Raw genomic sequence first — 16,256 nt, 5'->3', positions numbered from 1 at the left:
AATGGCTTATGCCATATGACATCACATGTCGGCTAAATGTAGTTTATTGTAGTGATGCACCGATGTGAAAATTTGTGGCCGATACCGATAACCGATATTAACATTGCTGTTATGGCCAATACCGATATTTACCGATGTCGATATCCAGTGGCGGCTGGTGAAAATTATTTGTAGGGGGGGCTGAATAAGAGGTGGGGTCTGGGGCTTCCCCCCCAGAAAATTTTGAATTTAGTAGATGTGATTTCCTGCATTCTGGTGCATTTTAGGCCTTAGGCCATGCCCTTACCTATACCAATAAAATAACTTAACACAGTCAATACCAATGGTCAAATAATACAATAATAATAATAACAGTTTGACAGTTAATGATAATGAACAAGTTGCATGTTTATTATGCTCTGTGTGCTGACAGAAAAAGTGCAAACGCATAATATTGATAAATTATAATATAGGTAATACAAAAAATAATAGGTAATACAACAATCTAGTTTAATCAATCCCCAGCTGTAGACTACATATTTTTGACAAATTGACAATTGGATAATGGATAACAATGACGTGTTGATACTAGAGAAAGAGAGAGAGAAAAGGCTGTGAAAGAGAGGGTGGGACAACATTCTTGAGGGTAACACCCAAGTATGAGAAGAAAGTTGATTTTAACTAGTATGAAACACAGTAATCTAGCTCAGAACTTAAAAACATCAAAAAACAAAGCAAACACACAGGTATTAATATTCCTATAACTATTTTAATATCAAATGTGTGTGCAGTGTTTATGTGTGAGTGAGTGAGTGACAGAGACAGACAGGTCAATTCCCATGACTAACTTTACATTATTTCCACTCGACGTCACTGGCGCTGCCATTCTGCTCTCATCTGAGGTAAAAAAATGTCCCGTGGTGCGCGTGCACGGTGCACTCCCCTAATCTGATACTGTGGGCGATATTTTCAGCGCCCCCAAACCATAAAATTTGACGGTTCTGATTGGCGAAATATAAACTTTTTTGCATAGCAACCGGGGAACCATTGGCTTAAATTCCAGCACTGTGGGGCTGAGCGAACTGGCGCCCTGAGAAGACAGCCTATTGGCTATACTACTACACCAACATGATAAACGTAACGAAAGTGAATGCAAATATCATTCTGGTGAGTTCAAAACACTTTTCAAAGTAAAACCATTATTAGCATATAATTAACACAGATTATTTTTCAAAATGATAAATTACAATATATATTAAAAAAACAGACAGACAGGTCGGAGGGAGGGCGGCGCCCCGGCAAGCCGCCCCTGTCTATATCCCTGTTTAGAAAACACATAGCGAAAATTAGGGCTGCACGATATTGGTAAAAAATGACATTGTGATATTTTATTTTTCTGCGATATATATTGTGATATAAAAACAATTTCACCAGATTACTTGAATTGCTCTATTTGGAAAGAATGAATCATTCTAGAATGACTGGGGTAGTTTTGTCATGGAGTAAATCCGCAGAAACTAATATTAATAGAATGTTAACAAAATTTGTTAACATTTTATTAATCTATTAACCTTACACTTTACAATAAGGTTCTATTTATAAATGTACACTTTAATAAATGGAACCTTATTGTAAAGTGTTTCTGATTTATGTCTCTTGAGCTTAGTGTTGGACAGATCAGTTGTTTTAACCATTCATTAAAGTGAATCGGTTCAAAGGAGTCATTAGTTCGCGAATTGGACGTGTCATTAACGGAACCACGGCACACGTTGTGATTATCCAGGCAGTTTAGAACATCGCACGAGATTTTTCTCTACCTATTTTTACAGTCTATGGTCTCGACAGTCGACACAAAACATTTCATCAACAGATAGATTTTTTTTGGTTTATTGAAAGTGTGGTTTCACAATTCACAACCAGTAGTTCAGAAGAAAAAACTTCGGTCTTCCGACCTTTTACCATCGTGTATTCTCAAAGATATTCAGTCAACTCAATTCATAAACATGCGGGAGGAAGAGAGAGAGAGCAAGACATTTTGAAGACGGCGCGCGTGACCGGTGCTTTCACTCTCTCTTGTTCCCTCAGTTAAACAAGCGCAGCAGTCACTCATCTACATCACTTACCGGTCAAATATGGCTTTGGCGGGACAAAAATACGCATTAGGAAGGCTGGCAGAAAACAGCTCACCAGTTCCAGTCTTCGTGCGCTTGATGTTTAAACGCACTCGCGCTTTTAATACGCTTGTGCAAAAATAAACATCCCCGCCCCCACACTCACACCTACACGCACGTCAAATACACAGGGATGATCATCGGCCTATTCACATCGGCCCTACTTTGACATCGGAACGATACCGATGTGTAAAAAATTGACCAAATCGGCCTATGTTCTATCGGCGGCCGATATATCGTGCACCACTAGTTTATTGTAATATTATCATGGTACGAGCACAGAGCATTAGTTCAATGTCAAGCTGATAAAAGTAAGTTGGGCTATTATTGTACCTGCAGTGGGAGTTTACATTAGTTTCGCCGTTACGTTGAAAGTCTCCGTGTGGCTGGTAGTGATTGCTCGCTCTTGAGATTGATCACGAGCACGAGCGCTCTTGTTGCATTCTGAAACATCACCGTTAGAGGTCGCTAAAAATCGCATACAGCACCTTTAATTTAAGAATAATTCAAAATTGGTGCCTTGTGATTTATCAGTGTCTAAGAGCAGCATCTCACACACAAACGCGACTCAATGCGCGGTTTACATTTGCGTTTCCTTACGCAGTTATGCATACGAAATGAGGAAACGAATGTAAACCGCGTTTTGAGTCGTGTTTTGTGTGCGAGTCTCATCGACAATAAACGCAAGCCAAACGCAAGCTATCAGCCCTATCCACCGCATTTACAATTTTATTAATAGCGGATACTTTCACACGCTTTCATGTCCAAGTATCTCCTATCAGACCCGTTGAAGTGCAGTTTCTGTTCATGTGTGCTATGTGTGTTAACCACCCTATATAGCCTACCCTACATAGGCTACAGTTAGGGTGAAACACATGACTTAAAATGTGATATTGCCTGCACAGCTCTTGCGTTTCGTTTGGTCACACACCACAAGGTGTCACTGTGGCCTCAAAGCTTCAGCACTGCCATTCTGAGCTCGATTGCTGAGGTCTGAGTTAAAACACGCCCCCCTCATTAACATACGGAGAAAGAAATGTTGGAATAAATAAATGTATAAATAAATAAATGTTAAAATAAATAAATGTAGACATAAAAACATAAATACATAAATGAATGTGGAAATAAATAAAAGTGGAAATGAATAAATGTAGAAATACATAAATAAATGTGTGAAAAAATACAATTATACATAAATATGGAAATAAAAGTATAAATACTCATTTATTTGTACTTTTTTACATTTCTTTGTATATTTATTTATGTATTTATTTTTTTATTTTTGGTTTTTAAATTTCTTCGTATATTTATTTATGTATTTATTTTTGTATTTTTGCTTTTTTACATTTCTTCGTATATTTATTTATGTATATATTTATTTTTAATTAAGTCAGCTTTGGCATTCCATAGGCTTTACAATATTTAGATCAAATATTTGTCAGAGTATTCACAGCTAATGCTTATTTCTCTTTCTGTAAAATATCAGTTAGTATTTTAATTTACTAATGTGATTACAGGCTTCAATATGAGACATTAGACTCAGACCTTCAGACTCACAGGAAACACAAGAATTTCAAAGACAACCTTCTTGGGATCTTCCAGGTAGGAAAATACGTTTTTAGAAATTTAATATTATAAGTTATATAAGTTTAATATTTCTAAAAAACAAATATGTTATTGAACAAAGAAATTTAATTACATTTTTCTTGATCACTTATTTTTCCTTTTAAACACATTTTAGTACAACTTGGTTAGCATGTTACTGTTTGTCTCTTAACTTTTGTTTGTAGGATCTTGAGAGGAAAATATTCACATTTCTGAAGAATGAGCTGGAGAAGTTAAAGAAAATATTACAACATGAGAACCCACAACACTTTGTGAAGGACTTTAATGAGAACAGATCCAGTATCAAATCAGCAGCTCTTGATCTCACACTACATTACCTGAGAGAGATGAAGCAAGATGAAGCTGCTGATGCTCTAGAAGGCAAGAGACTCATCATCATCTGTCTGATTGTCTCTTATAAATGTAGGAGAGAAAATGAAGACTAAACCTATATATGTTCTGTTCCTGTGTTTAGATGAGCTGTTCTTCATTCATCAGCTGAAATGTGGCCTAAAGAAGAAGTATCAATGTGTGTTTGAAGGAATGGCGAAGCAAGGTGACTCCACACTCCTGAATAACATCTACACAGATCTCTACATCACTCAGGGTGGCAGTGAACAGGTCAATACTGAACATGAGGTCAGACAGATTGAAGTTGCTTCCAGACGTCATGAAGCACAAGAGATACAGGTTAAATGCACACATTTGTTTGAAGCGCCTGAACAAGACGAGGAGATTCGAACTGTACTGACAAAAGGAGTCGCTGGCATCGGGAAATCAGTCTCTGTGCAAAAGTTTGTTCTGGACTGGGCTGAAGGAAAAGAAAATCAAGATATCAGATTCATATTTCCTCTTCCATTCAGAGAGATGAACTTAAAGGAGAAAGAAAAACTAAGTTTGATGGACCTTATAACTCAGTTTTTCCCAGAGACAAAAGGACTGAACCTTACAAGAAGGAATCAGTTCAAAGTGCTGTTCATCCTTGATGGACTGGACGAATGTCGTCTTCCTCTGAAGTTTGATTATAATGAGACGTGGCGTGATGTATCGTCACCAGCCTCTCTGGATGTTCTCCTAACGAACCTCATGAAGGGAAATCTGCTTCCTTCTGCTCTCGTCTGGATCACCAGCAGACCAGCAGCGGCCAGTAAGATTCCTCCTGACTGTATCGACCGGCTGACAGAGATACGAGGATTCAGCGACGCACAAAAGCAAGAGTACTTCAAAAAAAGATTCAAGGATGAAGGTCAAGCCAACACAATCATAGATCATGTTAAACAATCAAAGACTCTCTTCATCATGTGCCACATCCCAGTCTTCTGCTGGATTTCAGCCACTGTTCTCCAGAACATTCTGGAGGAGAAGAGAAATAATGATGTGAGAAACACTCAGGCTGATGAGATCTCTAAAACACTGCAGGAATCAAACACTGAAGACACTCCCAAGACTCTGACACAAATGTACACACACTTTCTCCGCTTTCAGATCCAGCAGAGCCGCCGGAAATATGATGGAGAATACACACCAGATGTTTCCTGGGATAAAGACGCCATCCTTTCACTGGGGAAACTGGCATTTCATCATCTGGAAAGAAACAACCTGATCTTCTATGACACAGACCTGGAAGCCTGTGGTCTTGACGTCTATAAGGCATCAGTGTACTCAGGCATGTGTACCCAGATCTTTAAGGAGGAAACAGGGATCGTTCTTGGTACCATGTACTGCTTTGTTCACTTGAGCATTCAAGAGTTTATTGCAGCCCTTTATGCACATCTGTTTCTAGACATCAACAAGACAAGTGTGTTTGATCATGAGTCTACAGAACAGGAAAACAGAAATGAAACCATGATTGATTTTCTCAAGACTGCAGTGGACAAGGCGCTGGAGAGTGACAATGGACACCTGGACCTTTTCCTTCGCTTCGTCCTCGGTCTGTCACTCCAGTCCAATCGACGACTCTTACGAGGTCTGTTGACACAGCGAGACGGCACTGACCAGAGCAACGAGGGGACAGTTCGACGACTCTTACGAGGTCTGTTGACAAAGAGAGACGACACTGACCAGAGCAACAAGGAAATAGTTCAGTACATCAAGCAGAAATTAGAAGATAATCTTCCTGCAGAGAGATCCATCAATCTGTTCTACTGTCTGAATGAACTGAACGACCAAACTCTGGTGAATGAGATTCAGACCCACCTTAGCAAAGGAAGTCTCTCATCTGGTCACCTTTCACCTGCCCAGTGGTCTGCTTTGGCCTTTGTGTTGTTGACATCAGAGAAAGAGCTGGAGGAGTTTGAGCTTCAGAAATTCAAGAAATCAGACGAGTGTCTCATCAGATTATCGGCAGTCATCAAAACATCCAGAAGAGCTCTGTAAGTCTTTTATATATTTTGTTATGTTTAGCTCTCATCTGAAAAATGCATTTATCCCTATAAACATGAAGCTATAGCTTTAAAGCTGTTTGTGTGTGTGTGTGTGTCAAGTCAAGTCAAGTTACATTTATTTATATAGCGCTTTTCACAATACAGATTGTCTCGAAGCAGCTTCACAGTGATAACATGAAAGTAGTACAACACAGATCAATAATATTGTTAAATATTAAATATTAAGTAACCCCGACTAAGCAAGCCAAAAGCAAGACGACAGTGGCAAGGAACCAAAACTCCATCAGATTGGATGGAGAAAAAACCTTGGGAGAACCCAGGCTCAGTCGGGGGCCAGTTCTCCTCTGGCTTACATTCATATTGTTTATATATACATTTTAAATATAAATATTGTTTATGTATAAAACGGCGCCATAACATATCGCAGGCTTTGAGTCGTCTCTTTACTGGCGTTGTGTGTGTGTGGAGACAGTTTATCACAACTTAAAGGTTCTCTAAGCGATGTGGGGCCAAAACATTTTTTGTCACATACATCAAACGTCTCCTCACTATCGGCTAGCTGCCTGTCCCCTAAACACACTGTAAAAAAACGCGGTCTCTGTAGACACCACAGGCTCTACAAACGGCAACAAAAACAATCATGTCTTACCCGGACCACGAAACCTAACAAACAGTGTTCCAGCCAATCACTAGCAAGAAGTATTTGAGGGTGGGTCTGGGGGGTTAGTGTGCGTGCACATGAAGGGTGTGTGTGTGTGTGTGAAGGAGAGACTCAGAGAAGCATCAGAGGGAAGTTTGAATAATGGCTGAAACACGCCCAAAGAGACGTCGTTCTGAAGAACAAATTAAAAAGAAGAAGGAGTCGGATAAAGAACGTGCGAAGTTCCGAATTTACATCGGTAGCAAAGCTTTTGAACGATGGCGAGAACTCCGGCGGCAGAAGGGCTTCCAGTCCGACATTCAGGTTGCTCTGTTTTTGCTGGACAGGTGGGTAACGTTAAATTGTTTTTTTTCTTCTAAATTGACGCTTATGTTCCCCAAACCCACACAAGGATATAATTAGCTAGAACTATGCACGTTCACAATTATTTCAGGAAGGACGGAAGGGAGGGGGAGGAGATGAGATGCGGAGGAGGAAGGGTCTAGCTAGCCTCCGATTTGTTTGAAAATATTCCGAACGTCAACACCCAGGATCGCTTAGAGAACCTTTAATACAAAATATAAAATACCATATAAAATTGTTTGGATGTTTGTTTTGTATCATATGATACACCAGACTTGTATGACTCGTATATAATTATATATGCTATCACCTACTTATACTTGAGGAAGAAAAAAATCCATTACCCAAATTACCCAAACTGGGGGGAAATATTGTAATTTGATACTAAAATAAAATACCTACATCTCACCACATCATATACTAGTTGTCCCTCAGTTTCTCCCAGTAATTATATATTTAAATGCTTATTTCTATGAGTACTTCTGTAGTTTAAAGGGTTAGTTCGGTGTTTTACACTTAAAGCCCTGTTTTAAGATCGTTTCTGATGAAATAGAACGGTTAAGATTGAAATTTGGACAAATGCTGCTGTCCCGAGAATTTTAGGTTTGTGTGTTAGCACCCTCCACCTACACAATGGTTGTCTATGTGCACTGGAACAATCATTCATAAAACGCATTAAACTTTAGTTTACTAAGACGTGAAACTCATCGAGGGGTCTGGGGTGTTCACTGATATGCTCACACAAAAATCACTGCAAAAGATGCTTTCCAACAGGTTTTATTGTAGTTTTTGCAAAAACAGTATTGCAGTAGACATACAATTTAAAAGAAAAGAAACACAACAAATTAAATGTATTTTGCTATTACATTATATCTTCATACAAAAATAAAAACTTTGGCCAGCTTTCAAATACATTTAATTTAAGTTTAAATTAAAACTGAAATAAAAAGCTTTTATATTTAGCTTTAAAGTGCTGTAGTCAGATCAAACAATCATGCTAAATGAAGTACTTAACCACCAGTCAACCTGGTACTTCATACTCTTGTGGTGCGCGCACAGTCTTCACTCGGACGCACGTCTTCAATCTATCGTCGTTGTGGAAACTCTTTATTCTTTCCAATGAAATCACAAAATAAAATGCACTCAAAGGTGACCCTGCTTGATATAGACCAGGTGTGCCCAACCCTGCTCCTGCCAATCGACTGTCCTACACAGTAGGCGTTTCTCAATACCAAGTACGCAGACTTCGGACTTGCGTCCTTGGTAGTTCAGACTTGCCAAGTTCGACTCAGGAGAACGAACTCCCGAGGATGCGAGGACGCAAGTCCGGTTCTTCTGCAAATGGAACAGAGCGTACTTGATCGCGTCACTCAGCACGCTCTGGCTACTCTGGTCATCTCTTTATATAGCCTATATTTTAGGCAACAATAAAACGAAATTTGCAACAACTCTGCATCTTTTCGTCAACAATAAAACGAAATATGTTATAAAACACCACTCTGACTCTTTTCATTAACAAAAAAACAACATTAGCCTAATGGCCATGTGGTTCAGGCAACGCGATTCTCTTCACTGCATATATTTATAACAAAATGAACATGATCTTTTTGTTCTCATTTTAAAAATATGAAACATTGATTTTTATTGACATTTATCAAACAGAGACAGGGTTATGTAATTTTATTTTATTGCTCATATAATGAAGATAATATATAAAAAAAAATGTTGTTAAAGTTAAATAGCCATAACGTTATGAAACCTCCAAAACTATGGAACAAACTATAGTTTAATTAGACCAAAGATAGACTTATACACAAGACAAATTATAAGGTTTATCCACTATAGAGAGATCAGAGCCGGCGGCAAACATCAGAAGCACTAGCCGAGGATAAGCTGTTCCAGTCGGGGTTGATCTCGCTGAGTGTCCGCTGAAGGCTTGGATGTCAGAACTCCGAGTCTGAAAACGTCTGATGCATTTTTCAGATAGGCACTATCTTTATAAATAAACTACAGATTTGAGATTTAAACAACCACATTCTCGCCTGAAACACTCTTAAAATTACATTTCATGACTCAATAACAGTAGTATTTTGATATTTCGCGGATTTTCTCCTCTCCTATTGACGCTTTTTGGTTGGTGCGAGGTGCATTCTGGGTTACCTGGCTATCTCAAGTCCACACAAGTCACCTCTCGATGCATCCTCTGTAAACGGGGCGGATCAAGAACACATCCGGGGATTTGAAGTGGACTTGGCTAGATGTGAACTTTGAATTGGAACAGTACTTCGGCAGCGACTGATGACGTTTCACAAGTCCACAAGAACACAAGTACAGACAAGTACGCATATTGAGAAACGGCTAAGGAGCTGGCTGAAGTTCAGGAAGTAGTGCCGCTGGGCATAAAGCGAATTGCAATACAAATGTGAATCAATTTTTGTGCACACCCCTAATATTAAGTGTCCCCAATTAAGAAAGACAGAGGCAACACTGGCAAGAACCTAAACTCTATCAGGTGACATAAATAGAGAAAATATACTATAGATATAACAGCTTTACACAAATATTTTTTCAAACATGCTTCATTTTGTCTTGGAAATTTGTCTCTGTATAAAAAACACTATTGTTCAGGAAATTGTAGTTTTTAAAGGTAAATGTTAGTTTAACTCGGCCTCTTTGCTGTATATGCTGTTTATGTATTAAATAAGTGGAAAATTTCATTCATATTAGTATATAGAAAATGTATTGTATGTGTACAATCTAATTCTGTGTTGTGACTTTATTGTAGGTTAAATGATTGTAACTTAACAGACAAAAGCTGTTCATCTCTGGCTGCAGTTCTTGGATCAGACACCAATCTGAAAGAGCTGAACATGAACAATAATAAACTGCAGGATTCAGGAGTGAAGCTGCTCTGCACTGGACTGAAGAATATAAAGTGTAAATTGGAGATACTGAGGTAAGTTGAGCCACAGGAGTCACATGACTAGAGTGAGGTGCGATGACTGACAGGACGATGCCGGAGGCAAAAGCGCAAGATAACTTTTGTGAAAAAGATCTTTTATTTATTTGTTACAACGTGGGTATACCATATTAATCCTGTCATTGTGCTATTTTATTGTTGTTGTGTATAAAGGATTATTATGCTCTTAGGGCTAATTAATACCCGGTGGCAACCACCAAAGATTGTCCGATCAGAACAGTAAAGGGTGCCCGTTTAGGAGGGGCCAGATGCACACACCACTCACAGACCACCAGGGCTGGATTAACCATTAGGGCAACTGGGCTCTTGCCTCAGGGGCCCATGACATCTAAGGGGCCCTGGGCACCAGGGGCGGAGTGGCAATCGGGAGAGTCGGGAGTTTCCCCTGTGGGCCGGTTGTGTTTCGAGGCCGCGAGGGCCGATCTGATCAAATTTATTTATTGCAAGTTGGCCATGCGCACTTGGGGCCCAAGCGAGGGGAAGAATTTTTTTTTTACTTTTTAGATAACGGAGCGTATATTTGCACTAAGTGTCTGTCTTTTTAGCAAAAGAAGCTTGTCACGAAATAGCTACGGTGGCGCAGGTCGTAGGGCTTGAAGCTTTTGATGCTCTCGACCCGAGTTCGAAACCGTCTTTTTCTGAACTCTCTCTTCTCCCTTTTCCCTACACATATGAGATGTAAAATGTATACCCTAACATAAAGGTCTCTAGCGCTATATTTTGCCAACAAACTAAAATCGAAACCATGATATGGCTTTGTGCCTTTATAAAACAGCACAAGACTTTAAAGGGTTAGTTCACCCAAAAATGAAAATTAAGTCTTTAATTACTCACCCCCATCCTGTACCAACCCTGTAAGACCTCCGTTCATCTTCGGAACACAAATGAAGATATTTTTGATTAAATCTGAGAGCTGGATCAGTCCTACATAGACTGCCTAAGGGACTGGCTCTTGGCGGCCCATAAAGTCATTAAAGAAAAGGTTTAAATATTCCATGTGCCTACAGCGGCTCAATTATAAGTTTATCAAGCGACGAGACTACTTTTTGTGCGAAAAAAACATAAATAACGACTTTATTCGTCTATTCCATTACTTCCTTATGGGCACATGCACGAGAACTGAGATGAGGACGTTCTCCTTCGACTACTTCTTGTTACCGGCTGCTCACGCCCCCACCAGGGGAGAAAAACAATCCAACCGTCTCCATTGATTTGCATTGCGAGAGGCTGCCTCCTTGTCATTTATGACTTATAACAAAAAACAAAACAATGTTTAAAAGCTGTTGTGAGACAAGGAGTACAGCAAACAAGCCAAATAACCCAGAAATTGTTTTTTTAAAGCTGATGGCTACTACTCTGAGAAGCACGCCCATAATTCATAATTTAACCTGAATCTATTTTATCTGAAATTCTGTACGTTGATTTATTTTATTTTTTTTGTATCTGAATTTGTGAGCATTGAAAAATATTCATCGAAATTCAGGTTTTTAAAATGGAAATTTTCATAGGCCTGTTTAAAGGTGCAGTGTGGGATTTTTAGCGACATCTAGCGGTTCGGTTGTGAGTTTGCACCAGGTTTGCACTAAGGGCTTAGCCCACTGCTCACCCCTCCCTTTCGAAGAAGCTACGGTTGCTAAAACGGGACAAACATCTCGTCGGCTGAGACAGCAGAGAATAGCCAGAGTAAGACAAGAGTGTGTAACATTGTCATTGTTTCTGTACCACAATCCATAAATCACATCATGGATACAGTTTACAAAGCCATAGTCAGGTGAGGATCAAGGGTTTTAATATATAATTTAATATAATAATAGTGATCAGCTGATTGTCTCACAAACGTAACCAGCAGCACATTTCCCCCCACATAGCAAACCCATAATACAGCGAGAGAGAAGAACCACATGAAACTATGCAGCTATATATTTTTTGTAACAGGGTAGTAAAAGTTTAGCTGGCTAATATGAGCTGTTACTGTGGCTGAACTGGTTAAAGCATAAAGCCTTGTTTACACTCGACGCGTCCGCATGAGCCCAAAGGTGCGCGCGGCAAAAATGACATGATTGTAACAGCGTGTGCATTTCCGCATCCCATAGACACCATAAACTACACACAATAGGCTTTTTCTCTGATTTTGAAAACTCTTCGCAATCGACTTGGATCTCTTACAAGATCGACGGGTTAGTGTTCCTGTAACATACTGTTTTACGATCAATGTAGGGCTGCAACAACTAATCGATAAAATCGATTATAATCGATTATGAAAATTGTTGTCAACGAATGTCATTATCGATTAGTTGGTCTGATAACGTCACGGGGATTGTTTACATGCTACATGTGCTTCTTACATGCGTCTTCATGAGGCACACACGCAGTCTCTCTCCCTCGCCGCTCTACCCCGCCTCGCGCGCAACACGGACGGTTTGGAGCACATTAGCTTTTGTCTCGCATGCGCGCTCTTGATTCCGTGAGTTTGAACTAATTTGCGGGCATCAGGAAACCGCTATCAATATGCAGCATACACGAAAATCATTCACCTTTCGGCAAATTCGCCGTTTTGAAACCAAAATAGGTGACCTATGTTAATCGTGTATACTTTATGAAGCCATACTATAGTGTAATGTGAGATACAAATGTATATTTAAGTCATTAAATTCAAGTTAACCTAAGCTTTTCCCTCCACTGCGGCTGTCAGTCATTCTCCATTCGCGTCGCGTTACAACAGTTAACATGATGAAACTCTTTCCAAGATGATTCAGTGTTATTATTATAATTGATCCGTAGATAAAGGTCTATGATGGTTTCTAATTCTATCTTGCTAGACTTTTATTGTAATTTAATCACTTTCTACTGAGTGTCTGTTAGCTCACAACACTAGAGTAGACTCGGCGCAGTATAATTGTTCTTCATGTGCACAGTAGCCTAACCTCGAAATTTAAAACTGTTAAAAGAAAAGGCTTAATAAACTATTGCATAGATGCTGTATAATACACAGTCTTGGTGCTTTTAACTTTAATGCGGCGGACACTGAAGAGCTGCGCGCCGGCCGCCCTGTGACTCCGTGTTGCTTCAAGCGCATCATTTAGCGCTTGCGGTGCGCATAAGCACTTTGTGTAGCTCTTTCATGATCATGTCATAATACTTTTGTGCAATGAAAGCTTATTAATAGCCTTTCTTGTTCTGTCCTATCTATTATATTTTGCTTCTTCACTAAACAGCTGTGCTTTACATTTAAAACAGCTGTGCATCTGATTTTTAAGATGTTTTTCATGAATGTATAACAACAATACAAAGAGCAATGTGTACGTTTTACCAGAGTTAGTGCTACACTTATTGTCTCTTATTTGTTCCCCACTAAGGAATGTTTTTTTTTTCACTAAATGTTCAGATTTTATAAAATTATTGTGCACTTGTGATATTTCTAGGCTAAGTTTTGCTGAGTTATCCACTAATCTAGTTTACAATAGCATTTTTGTCATAGGTTATGTTCATATATATTTTTTTTATTTGTTGTTTTTCTTTATAATGAAGTTGTCTGTATTAAGTAGATTGTTTAACACACAAAAGAGTGGTTTTTAGGGTTTTAGGGTTTTATTAAGTTACAATAAACAAAAAAAATGAAATATAATTTTTTATCCGATTAATCGATTAATCGAAAAAATAATCGTCCGATTAACCGATTATCAAAATAATCGTTAGTTGCAGCCCTAGATCAATGACATGAGTACTAATCAGCTGTCTTATGAACATAACAGCACATTTATCCCCACATAACAAACCCATAACACAGCGAGGGAGAACTAAGTTACATGAAACAATCCCAACTACATATTTTACACTACTCACAAGGGAAAAGTCACTACTCACAGAGTTTATGGCTAGTTTCTAGCTTTCTGCTGCTTCTCTTTCAAGGTAGTGGCGAAACGCGTTCTGTAGCACTGTTTGTTCACGTTCGGCTACGGTAGAAAGATGACGTCACGATATGGCGACCTTCATAGAAGGGGATTCCCGCGGTTATGGAGATATAAATGTCTCATTCTAAGGTAATAAAAACATTACGGTTTATTAAGTAAGTTCTTTATACACCACTGAGAACATAGTTATGGATGTCATATTGCATTTCTGTTACAGTTTTTCTCAATTGTTTGCACACAAATTCTGGTACTTGAGACACAATGGCCACAACATGTAACTCATTCGCCAACCCCCTGAACCAATTGTGATGAACTACAAGCACAATTCCTGCTTTACACTCAAACTGCAGCTCTAAAACACACTTTTTTCAAAACACTACACACAATTCTCTGCATTTGGCACAATTTTCATGCAGAAAATCTCTTGTTTTCACGAGGAACAAACTCAAATATTCACACTGACTCGTCACATGGACAAACACACGTCACACAGTTTTACAATTATAAAGTTTCATTTTGCACTAGAATTGAGGGGTTTTGCCGGTTGTGTGTGTGTTTTTAGATTAGTGTGTAGAGTTCTGAGAGTATGAGGCATACTTGCAGGAAATGTGTGTAAACAATCGAGAAAAACTAATAGATACTCAACTTTTTGACATTGTACATTGCACCTTTAAATTTCAGAGGTAAATTCGAAACAAATAAATTCAGACGCATGGTTTCCAAAGTAAAATAATTTATAAGGGGTGAATTCCGAGCAAATAAATTCAGACAAATGTTTTTCAAAATAAAATTGAATACAAAACTAGTATTCAAAACTAGTAAAAGTATTCAGTGGCTGTTAAATTTCAAATAGTTATGTCTCTCATTTGCTTCCATACTTTTACAATACTGTATGACAATCGCGGGATAAGAGGCAAAGATAATCGTTAGTGTGTGTGTGTGTGTGAGAGAGAGAGAGAGAGAGAGAGAGAGAGAGAGAGAGAGAGAGTGTGTGTGTGTTAGTGTGAGAGAGTGTGTTAGTGTGTGTGTGAGAGAAAGAGAGAGGAGAGTGTGTTAGTGTGAGAGAGAGAGAGAATGTGTTAGTGTGAGAGAGTGTGTTAGTGTGTGTGTGTGTGTGAGAGAGAGATGAGAGTGTGTTAGTGTGTGTGTGAGAGAGAGAGAGAGAGAGAGAGACTGTTTTTGACACTTAAAGCAATTTATTCCATCATTAAAGTTTAAAAAAATAAATACATTTAGTATTCCGTCATAGTGACTATAACAAACAATTCTGTCTCAGTGTATTACAGTTGTTTTACTATCAATGCCAACGGCGAGAGAATTTAGTTTTGCCGTGGACAAATCAAAATTAAGTCTCACTTGAGTAAAGGCTCGTGTGTTTTGTGTCTTAATCAATCTTTCCCACACACATATAAATTATAACTCATACTCATCGCTCTGTCCATTTCAGCAAATGATGTTTTGTGAAGGCCTCTCCTGTTGCTTTGGTGCTTTTCAACATGCGCGTGCACCCCCTGCTGGTAAAGCCGTCTAACAGCAGATAGAGAGTATGCTCAGTAATCTACTGCTTTTCCTGCAGTTTCTGGATGTCACCGTTGAATTTACTGTCGAATTTGAACCACTGAATTTGTGGAAGCGAATTTTCAAGGCGAAATAAAATGGACCGAAAATTGCCTGTTGAATATTATAGGTTGTATTTTTAAACAGTTTTGGAAGTGAAATATGAAAGGTGAATATGGATTATTGAATTTTTAATCATGAAAAATGTTTTTAATTGAAATATTCACAGCTTAAATATGTTGAATTTCAGCCCATAAAAATGTAAGCCTTAAAAATACAATGGATTAAAATGCAAGCAGGGTTAACACAATGCTTTTTTTTTTTGCACGCTCCACACGCTCCGAAGGCACGGTTCTACCACACATTCAGCCAATCACACACTCCGAAGGCACACTTCTACCTCAGATATTGTATGTAGATACATGCATACAAGAATCAAAAGTTTAAACTAAAACACTCAATATTCATTTATTCACTCAATATATCAGTATATATTTATACGCAATATCTCACAGAGTCTAATTTCACAATAAATTTCTGCAAACATTTTCACTTTAGTATTTTGTGATCTGATGAAGATGAAGATCTCTCTTCCTCTGTTTTACTTGCTGATGAAGATGATGTGACTTTACAGAATAAAGAGTCTCTAATTTTCTTCATTCTCTC

The 16,256-nt window shown here is 38.6% G+C and overlaps 1 protein-coding gene across 6 annotated transcripts in view; it reads left to right on the top strand.

The window, feature by feature from the left end:
- Positions 1–16,256, top strand: part of LOC120479934 (NACHT, LRR and PYD domains-containing protein 3-like) — a 49,793-nt gene that overhangs the window by 16,412 nt on the left and 17,125 nt on the right. For all 6 annotated transcript variants that reach the window (XM_089122496.1, XM_089122494.1, XM_089122495.1 and 3 more), the window contains 4 exons: positions 3,668–3,752; positions 3,941–4,136; positions 4,231–6,127; positions 9,928–10,098. In XM_089122496.1, coding sequence (XP_088978622.1) covers positions 3,668–3,752; positions 3,941–4,136; positions 4,231–6,127; positions 9,928–10,098 — 2,349 coding nt within the window. The remainder of the gene's footprint in view (positions 1–3,667; positions 3,753–3,940; positions 4,137–4,230; positions 6,128–9,927; positions 10,099–16,256) is intronic.

This window comes from Pimephales promelas, chromosome 2 (assembly GCF_988280905.1).
Source record: "Pimephales promelas chromosome 2, fPimPro1.hap1.1, whole genome shotgun sequence".
Taxonomy (NCBI): domain Eukaryota; kingdom Metazoa; phylum Chordata; class Actinopteri; order Cypriniformes; family Leuciscidae; genus Pimephales; species Pimephales promelas.
Note: the sequence above shows the minus strand (reverse complement) of the source record. Positions and strands in the feature narration are given on the sequence as shown.